At 46.3% G+C, this 10518-nt stretch overlaps 1 protein-coding gene across 2 annotated transcripts; it reads right to left on the bottom strand.

Annotated features, from left to right (window-relative positions):
* Positions 1-738: 738 nt before the first annotated feature.
* LOC135824859 (uncharacterized) lies at positions 739-4511 on the bottom strand. Of its 2 annotated transcripts, none has more exons than XM_065337582.1 (2): positions 4140-4511; positions 739-2096 (listed from the first exon to the last, which is right to left on the bottom strand). In XM_065337582.1, the coding sequence occupies exons 1-2, from the start codon at positions 4363-4365 to the stop codon at positions 1354-1356; spliced, it is 969 nt and encodes a 322-aa protein (XP_065193654.1). In that variant the 5' UTR covers positions 4366-4511; the 3' UTR covers positions 739-1353. The 2 variants fall into 2 exon arrangements, with proteins under 2 accessions (XP_065193654.1, XP_065193656.1); XM_065337584.1 differs by having other exon boundaries at positions 4191-4511.
* Positions 4512-10518: the final 6007 nt, after the last annotated feature.

Below are 10518 nucleotides of genomic sequence, written 5' to 3'. Positions count from 1 at the left end.
CACACATTACATCATACTTCGCATCATGCTTTACCTCATACCCTACACACGTGTACACTGAGCTTGAGATGAGCCAGCCTGAGATCTGAGCACCGGTACGCGGTGCACCAAGTAGACAGTTTAAAAAATGGTTGAATTAACTATTACTTGAACTGTAATAACGCGACAGTTCGTTAGTACAAGTACTCGTACTTCAAAAAGAAGAAGTACAATGTCATGTACATAATTCATCATTAATTTTTTAGTTTCGTTTCAACTGCTGATGATCAACTAACGTGCGCGGCAAGCTAGTCCACATGCCTTCACAATCCAAACCCTGATCCCTGGAGCACAATCGTGGACACCAACTACAAAAATGTAGATCAGAACCACGGGCCTGGTTTAATTAAATCGGGCTTTGGAAATTTTTCATTGATAATATCAGGTTCGGCCTCATTTCCTCTGTGCTGCGCTGAGGAGTCCACAAAGGACGAGACAGTTCTGTCCGCCGATTGAGTAGATCAGAACCAGCGCATTGAATGTCACGCACTTGCTCTGGAGCGGTACTAGTACAGGTGGAATCCTAATAATTCGAATATGGCTTAATTCGAACATACCGCTTAATTAGAAGTTTTTCCAGGACCGACTTCTGTCAATACGATTCCCACATAAATTTTTCTGATAATTCGAACCTCGAACCACATAATTGTGTTGTGGGTTCATGTTTGGATAATTAGAATGTCCGGATAATTAGAAGTTTTTTGCTGGCATTTGGAGGTTCGAATTACACTGTATCAGGATTCCACCTGTACGCGTAAATGACATCAACACTTCTTATGCAAGAGGTAAACGACAGTTACGTCATGATTCTCAGTTCGTCAAGTAAGTAACAGCTAGCTCTGGTTTTGGTAATGGTATCAAGGGAAATTCATTCAAAACTAATCTTAGGTTATAGGTTCATTATTATCAGTGTTTGCCGTACAGGGCGCCCACAATAACAAAGGATACTAACAACATTACAGTCCATTGCCGAGTCTACGTAGGAAACATGCCGAATCAATACAAAAATCAGCAGGGAATTTGGCGAAATTTACCAGGTGAAATCGCGAAGGTATTAGAGACAAAATTGGACACAAAAAAATAATTCTCGTGGAAGATGCATTACTCTAAAAAGCACCAGTGTTCAAGCGGTGAATTATGCTTGAAATGAAAGGCCAGTTTCGAAACATTTGCCAAACGTTTCCTTGTCTCGTGAAAGGCCCTGAGTTGGAGTTTGGGCCAGAGATACACATGTACAGGTAAGGGGCTGGCCACGACTCGATTGATAGCGTGACACATAAACAGTCTCTGCAATGACGAGCAGCAGGATCAGTCCTAAGCTGGGATCATTTCCAGATGAGACGCGATCGACGCGGTCTCCGATGAACTGGAGTTGCTGGAGATAGTGCTTGCGGTCTGGTAATTCTCATGTCTAAAACTGGACTTGGGGAGTTGTCGAGTAACGACGGGCTCCGCACGTGAGCCAAACAATGGCGCCGCTGCTGCTGCTGGTACGTTCCGTGTTGTTGTACTGGCAGCCGGCTGAGAGCGTAGCTTATCCTCGGCTACGTCGATGTAGTTGTACTCATCATCCGCGCCCGTCGCCGCCGCTGCTGCTTGTGCCTGTGCTACCACTGGCCCTTCCGCACCTCTGCTACTGCCTGGGTGTGAGGGCGCATACGCAGCTCGGCCGGACTGCGGCTCCAGGCTTACGGGCGATCTAGTCGGGTACAGCGGATAGGCTTGTTGCCATGGCGACTGCGCACCGGCAGGCTGCGCAACGGCCGGCACGTCCGGTCCCGGCCAGGCGCCCATCGTCATCGTCTCCTGTCTCAGGCGCACGCGCGTCTCCAGGTCGAGGCGATCCAGGCGCGTTCTGTACTCTCGCCACTCCACACTATGTATGGTGCAGGCCACGCCCAGCCCTAGGCCCGTAAAGAAGGCTCCCCAGCCGCACACAGCAATCCCGGCATCGGCCAGTCCTCGCGTGTCAGCCGTGGTTCCCACAGTGACGGCGGCTATGCCGAACAGCAGTGTACTGATTCCCACAACCATCAGCGTGTCGGCTTTTCTGTTGTCTGGACAAACACCAGCGGAGAATCCACAAACAAATTACAAAATACTGTCCACTTTACGAATAACGACACTCAGCGGGCCATCAGAAAAGGGTCCTTAGTCGCATAGTGTCCTTATACCCGAAGTCCCATTTGAATGTATGTATGTGAACCGATATTTTGTATAGTACCGAGGTGAATAGCAATTTCTGGACATAAAAATAAAATAGAGCCCCACTGGCTGTGTGTTTTACATTTTTCATATCAGTTTATTGTATGGCCCAATCCTTCATCTTTCCAAATATGTGACGATTGCTCATGCTGTGATCCAAGAGACTTGATAGCAGGACGTTTTTGACAGGCGAATTTTGGGCCTAAATTTCAGTGTATGGAATTCTGGACATGAAGATGAACTAGCGTCAACAGGCATCCTATACTGCACCATTTATATTTTTTATATTGGTTGACTGCTGTTGGTCTCTTCATACTTCCAGCCGCCAGTTCCAAGACTATACTGTGTCTGATAGTGGAGTGCACACGGGGAAGCCAACGATTCGTCCATTACGTCCTATTTTACTCAATATTCGCGTGCAACATCGTACCACAAAACTCGTTGAAACGCCGCACAAGCAAAGGCTATCAACAAGGCACCGACACAAGGAGAAACTACAACAGCCCAGCTGTCAACTACAACAAGAAGAACGCTCATCAACTCGAGTGACCTGACTCTACACGCGGCGAAAAATTGTTTTACTCGAAATGTCCAGAAATAGCAATTTACCTCGTATGACAAGCGTATCAAAATGAAGCTCTCTAAAATGCTCTTTATCAATGTGTACTCTATTTTCATATTGAAAGGAACTATAAAGTCAATATGCAAGGGAAAAAGTATTGAAAATACGCCTTTTGGAGCCATCTATTCTACAAGGACATGTACATGTACTTGCACAAGCCATGTACTAGTATGATGATTAATGATCATTGTACGATCATGTACAATTACATGTAGTTGTGCTTTTTTAAAACATTCTTGAATTGCGGCAAGGAGCATGGTGGTGTTAGCCATCGGTGGATGATACCCACACAAAGCGGCACAATTCGGTAGTTTTCTTACATGGTTCCTGCATTCTTGGTGTATGCAAAAGGCATGGCAGTCGTAAGTCAGTCAAGTGAGAATTCAAGTCGGCGGGAATAGCGAAAGCTCCCACGTAGGGAGCAAGACACAATATGCAAAAGGCAGAGGAGTAAAAATTAAAATTCTCACTATGACCTTTGCATGGTTCTGCCCATTTGACTTCTTTCAAAGCAGAGTTTGCCAATTGTCCGAGCTTTATCTACAATTCGCGGTGAAGTACTTGACCATGACACGTGGGATCATGTGTCAACAGTCCAACAATCCGTTTCGTAGTGAATACCATGCCCCTTGTCTCCTATCAAGTGAGAGGACAGTGTTAGGCCACTTTCTGGTATTTCGATTCCAAGCGAACTCAATATTCAAAAGGAGTATTCCAAGGCTTAACAAGTAGCAAAGGTTTTTTTAAACACAACTCATTGCTTTATCATGTTCGTCGATAGTTTTGGTTTAGTGATAGCGAGTGGAGTGACTCGGACAATAGACCCACGTAAAGTGATAGAGCTAGCTACTGCGGAGTAGAAAAGCCAGGGGTAACTGCAAGTAACGGCGTGTGACTGCACATACCAGCACACTTGTGAATGGGCCTGCTTCACTTGAGCACCGCATGACAATTATGTGGCCCCTTCTCTCTTTCTCTCCCTCTCCCTCTCCCTCTCCCTCTCCCCCCTTTCTCTCTCTCTCTCTCTCTCTCTCTCTCTCTCTCTCTCTCACTATTTAGGGATAGTCCACCGCTCACACAGTCCTCAAAGCCTGATCGATATCAATATTTAGATCAAAACATGGTTTTTGTAATGTACGGAATTGTGGTGGCGACTTCGGCAATAATTGTAAAGGAGAGTGGGTGGCTGGCGGGGCAATGTGAGCTCCAGTGTGCCGAACAACCAACGTTCGTACTAATGGTAATGTTGTGCGAAGTATTTCGTTGGACTTACTGCAAACCACTTCCATGGGAGAACGGGCGGACATCTGCCACGCACACTCACCGTGCAGGCACTCCACTGGGGACCCGCGATCGCAAGACAACAGCGGAGAGCAGTAACATTCAGCTAGAACAGTAACCGACCAGAAAGGCCTAAGACCTACCACTACTAGTTGCAAGATAGACAGAATAGGAAAACGAATGGCTCTGCGAAATAAACACTGGTGTCCAAGAGTCATTGCGACGACATGTCATTCGAAAACTCTTCCTGGCGCTCTCTCCACAATTTATGAGTTGATTTCACATAAGATGGAACGAAGAAACAGTCTCGCGCAACAGCAGTCCTCAGGCAATACTTCTAACAGGTTCGTTGCCTGAAGATCGTTTTTGCGTTAAAATCGAGTTACGAATGAACCTTCCTACCTTCGATCTGCTACTTTAGAGAGTTCTGCTCATCTGCTAAACTGAGAATTGCACATTGTGTGAACGTAGGCAGACCCCACGTGATCACGTGATGAGGTGCTTCCTGCATACATGTATTCAAGTTACCTCAAATTCCTAGCGCCACGCTAAGAAATAACGAGTAGTGCGATATTCACGTCAGCTCGAACAGAATGTGTGCATTGGCGTCAGCGGTGTGGCAGTAACTGTGAGATTCGCACATGCAAATACGCATAAAAACAGGGCATTTTTGATTTGTGATGAGCAATCATGGCTTACTAACTCGCCATAATCATCACACCCTGCATGTATCGCAGCGCGTTCTGGTTCTCCGGGAATGCAAACGACGAGATGTATGGTGAAAAACTCAGTCGTTAACATCATTCACCACGTCACATCTCCAAACACATAGTGGATTCCGGCTGCGTTACTGATGGCGCACGGCTTTTGAGACCAATTCACACCAGAGGGTTCAGAACCTTGTGCTGTGAATAAGCCTCAAAAGGTGTGAGTATTAACTGTATTGTCTGAGTTCTCTCGCCTTCTATGTTCCCTCCATACTGCCCTGTTCTCTCCCTCGAGTTCCTAACTCTCTCGGTTTCTACTAAGTCATGTATTTTAGTAAGATAAAAGTTCATGTTCGTTGTGAGTTTCGTGTTCTTGACACGGTCGGTCTTAGACACGACACATTGAGTAACTTTACATCAACATATTGCTCTGTATCAGACAGATTTTCGAAAATTAGGGAGAGAACTAGGATGTCTCCCAAATATAAATTCGGAACTTCACCTCCTCGCATTCTCTGATAACCCTGCTTCTATGATGTTCATAATGCACACACTATACACGTTCGCTCTCATGAATTTGGGCTTGCTGCCAGTTTGATTATGAGAATTAAAATAGATTAAACAACACGTCGCTGAGCCCGTCTCTACTCAAGGCTAACAAGTGGATTTCTTGTTGGAGAAAAGTACCGTGTGCTCGGCAAACAAGTGGTATACCGTCACTAAGATGGAAGCATTGGAGAAAGTGGTGGATGTCAGTGAGACTACTTCGAACACGATTTTGTTTTGTTCTAGAATGTACACGTCACATGTACAAGTATAAGTAGGAGGGACTAGTTCCATCAGTCAAATGGTTCGTGCTGCCAAGACCGAATGTGTATGTGTGTGTGTATGTGTGTGTATATGTGTGTGGGGGGGGGGGGGGTAGATGTGTATGTGTGTATGTGTGTGTGTGTATGTGTATGTGTGTGGGGGGGGGGGGGTAGGTGTGTATGTGTGTGTGTGCATGTGTGTGTGTGTGGGGGGGGGGGGGGTAGGTGTGTATGTGTGTGTGTATGTGTGTGTGGGGGGGGGGGGGGGTAGGTGTGTGTGTTGGCATGTACATGCACATGTGTGTGCGTGCGTGTAGGCGCGTGTGTGTGTATGTGTTTACACAAACACAAACACGCATACACACACATGTGCAGTGTACATTGTACATGGTACACGCAGGCACACGCACAAACACGCACACATTCACATGCATGTGAACAAACACACATGTATTATATTATGCGAGCTCACAAACAGTTACATACTCTTCAAGTATTAGTTCAAGGACTTGTGGGCGCTGGCTCTGCCAGACGCACACGCAATGTGTTATGCACAGTTTGGAGCATAATGCTGTTGTGTCTCCCATTATTCATTCAAGCTCTTAGAACCCACCAGTACATGTATACGCGTCTCGACCATCCACATGCAGAGTAGATTTTTCATACATGTATGCGATCACCCAAGGCGGAGTAGAGTTCTTATCTGCATTCTTGCATTTCACATCCACGTATGTTTGATGTTACTACACCTGACTGGCTGTCACTCGTTTGCAACCATCCTTTGCTTGTGTGACTGAATTGCAACAGTGTCATGTTTGTACATTGTATTCGCGGGACGAAGCTCCGAAGCGAGCAAGAGAACACGTTTTACCTTCGTGTGCTTTCTGTTGTCCTTTTGCACTATCACACACCAGTCTCCGATAATGTTTGCTCTGACGCTTGTTGCACGGTTTCTTCATATGTGGGCAGACAGGTTACATCTTCGTATGATGGGAGGCTCGATAGTTCAAGGCGAGTAGGATGCGTTCCGGGTGGTTGGGATCCCGTATTTCGCTGCCCAACAGCTGCACCGGTCTGGTTCACGTCATCCTCTGAGTCTGAGCTGCTTTGCGGACTACTAGCGATCTCGTGAAATTGTAGCTCTGCGTCGCTGCCACCGCTGCCGATGGAGGTAGTGCTCATGTGGACGTGGGTGTGCTCTTCAGTCAGAGCTCCTTGTCTGGAATTCATGCTGTGTGCGGTACTGCGACTTGAGGCTGCTTGCAAATGCAAGTCGCCTGTGGTGACCGCATCTCCACCAGTCACCTCCCTGCTGGCAGTGCGGCCACTCACGTATCTGAGGCGCATAGCGTAGAACACATACTGTGCCGTGAACCAGACGATGAACATTAGAAAGACTGTGCCGATGAGAGCAAGCAGGATACCGCCAATGACGAACAATGGGTTGACTAACTCCCGCAGCACAAACATCGCGGCCGTGGGCACTGCCAGGATGCACAGCGTGCAGAAGGACATGCGTAGATGTCGTCCAGCATTGCGACGCTTCAATTTCACACTGTTTCGGCACGGATCCATTCAAAAGCAACTCCCGGAAAGGATCGCGTCGCAGTAGCCTCTACAAACCTGGACTGTGCCCGGCTGCTGGTATTGTTATTTCCGAAACGAGCCTTTGCAACCATCGTCCAGCTAAAATACTGTCCACAACGTATAATTATTCGTTTCCTGCAAGGGTCCTTCTGAATTCTTCGCCGTTCAAAGAGAAAATTAGTACAAGTACATGTGAATCAATGTGAAATGTCATGCATGTACATGTACGGACACAAGTCACAGAGTGCCTGTTCCACGCATCCTCGCTGAATGTACATAATCATCGCACTCTCCCTCTATCCTACCGGCTCATTCAAGGTGCCAAAATAGAAATGCTCCACGGCCTGTCAGGCTGTCACTTGCATGTGCAATGACCATGTTGATTGAAGATGGCAATGTTCGAGATTGCATGGAAACCACGCACGTGATGTGTTTCTCGATTTTGCTCAAGGATTATTTTATCGTTATACTTGAAAATACAGCCATTCCGGCAACAGGATCTCAGCTGCACCAGATAGATAAATAAATAATTTTGACAATATTTCGCCCATTGGTCATCATCCTCAATTGTTGTCCAACTATCATTGCAATTTCAAATTTGGACTTCACGGAGAATTTCAAAGTGTTAGGAAGTTAGAGGCCACATGTCACGTACTGCTCTTTTCTCTCTTTTTCTTTTCTTTCTTTCATATCTAGCTTGCAAGTGTTGAATTTCCGAGAGTAAAGAGCAGTACGTAGCATGTGGCCTCTAACTTCCGAACTATCATTGTGATGACGACTTCTGATGATTATCATATGAAAACGATGTTCAAATCATAAAATATTGTTCCATTGTTCTCGTGGTATGAGTACGCTCATTTTACTTTCGTCGATATTAGAAATCTAAGGTGAAGAACAGTAATAGGAACGATGAATGCATTACGCACGAACTCACAAAATTATACTCTTCAAGGATTTGTGGACACTGGCTCCGGCAGATGCCCACGCAATTACAATGCGTTATACATAGTTTGGAGCATAATGCTGTGGCGTCTCCGGTGATTCATTCAAGCTCTTAGAAATCACCAGTATGCGCGTCTCGACCATAGACTAAGTATAATGTTCATACTTGTATGTGATCACCCAAAGCGGAGCAGAGTTCTTATCTGCATTCTTGCATTGCACATCCACGAACGTTTGATGTCACTACACGTGTCACTCGTTTGCAACCATCCTATGCTTATGACTATGTGACTGAGGTGTTACATATTCAGCATAGTCACGTTTGTATTCGCGGACGAAACGAGCAAGAGAACATGTTGTGCTTTCTTGTGCATTCTCCCATCCATTTGCGCTATCACACACCAGTCTCCGAGAACGTTAGCGAACTGTTATGACGCTTATTGTAAGGTTTCTTCATACGTTGGCAGACGAGTTGCATCTTCGTACGACGGGGGGTGCGATAGTTGAAGGCGACTATGATGCATCCCGGATCGTTGGGATCCGAGATTTCGCTGCCCAGCCTCACCACGTATGCTCGTTGTAACTACATTTACAATGTACATTGCAGGGTACATAATCATGGCACTCTCTCTCTCTCTCTACTCTAGCTCTCTAGCAGTCTCATTCAAGCTGTCAATAACATACTCCGTGCATGCACGGCTTGTCACTGACATGTACATGTACATGTAGATTGAAGTTGGTGTCGGTTCGAGATTGCATAGCAACCAGGCACGTTACCGGTACGTGGTTCGCGACTTGCTCAAGACAAGAGTCGAGTACATGACTGTACATATACGGAAATGCAGGTCGCAGGCAATCTATAGTTTAGAGAAAATACATGTACATTGTATCTTTGACTCTTCCTGAATGTTGGAATGGTTTCCCTAATCTTGACTTGGTTGCTATGCGGTTATGTCAGCGCCAAATGAATACAAGAATGTGCGTATGTGTGTGTGTGTGTGTGTGTGTATGCTGAGGGTATAGGCATTCATGCGTTCAAGTAAGGGAGCCGTGTGAGTGCGAGGGGCTGCCCTGCACACCGAGCGAGCCGCACGTTTGAACAAACTATTTAGGCGCCTATCCTGATAAGACGATAAGAAAGGGGCATAGGCAGCAGATGCATAGTCAAATTCTGATAATATAAAGGACCTGAAAAACTGAACACGGCAAGAAAAAGGCAGACATGCTACACTTCGATTCAGTAGCCCAATCTTAGCGGCAACGCAGCGTGCAACATGGCTTGTCATGGTGTTCCAGCTCATGTCTGAGTCGAAATGTAGGCCAAGATACTTGGCCGTTTTCACAACAGGCATCGTCTGCCCATTACAAATGACATGCAGCTCAAGTGCTTGAGATGGGGATGGGGGAATAGGCAATATCGGAGTCATTCTTTCATTAAGAATTAAACCTCGGCCCTTCAGCCCGGTGACCAGGTGCTGAACAGCAGCTGAAAGGTGTGCAGGTTTAGGCCGCAAACTTTATTCAGATGATTAGATTTCATAAGCAGTACTGCAGCATGTGAATACAATGGAAGGGCAGCTGTGAAGTACATGTTTGTGCATAATTATTATGCTGTTGTGGTTTTGTTTTTGTCTTCTTTTGTGTTCTTTGTTCTTTAGAACTTCGAGTTGAAGTTTTATGGAACACTTGAGAAAAATGTTGTGGTTTTTTGCCCGTAGAAGAGGCTGTACTGCACAACTTGTTCGCCTAAGTTGAGTTTTTTTTACGTTCCGCATGTTGTAGAGCATATACATGTAGAAGGTCAAGGCAACATGCATGTGCATACGAATACACGTACACACACGTACAGTCACACACACACACACACACACACACACACACACACACACACACACACACACACACACACACACACACACACACACACACACACACACACACACACACACACGTACAGTCACACACACGCACACACATACAGACAGAAACACACAGTCACACACACACCTACATACACGCACCCCCCTCCAACCCCCCACACACCACACACAGTCACCTGGTCCTGGTCCTGGTAAACACTGCCATTACGGTCACGTGTCCCCTTAGGGGGCCGACAATATAGAACGACGAGCGGGACCATGTTCGAGAGAGCCATCTCCAGCAGCTATGGATCTGGCTTATCATCGGAAACGATTCCTCTCACGGCTGCCGCTAGAACTGGTCCATCACTCTCCACAACAGAGCGAACATTCCATGAGCCAACGCTCAGAGTCGTTCCAAGTTGTCGTCTTCGTGCGGTAGTTTGCTCCACTCGCGGGCTTGCAAA

Source organism: Sycon ciliatum, chromosome 9 (genome assembly GCF_964019385.1).
Source record: "Sycon ciliatum chromosome 9, ocSycCili1.1, whole genome shotgun sequence".
In the NCBI taxonomy this organism is placed as follows: Eukaryota; Metazoa; Porifera; class Calcarea; order Leucosolenida; family Sycettidae; genus Sycon; species Sycon ciliatum.
This window is presented reverse-complemented; position numbering and strand designations above follow the sequence as displayed.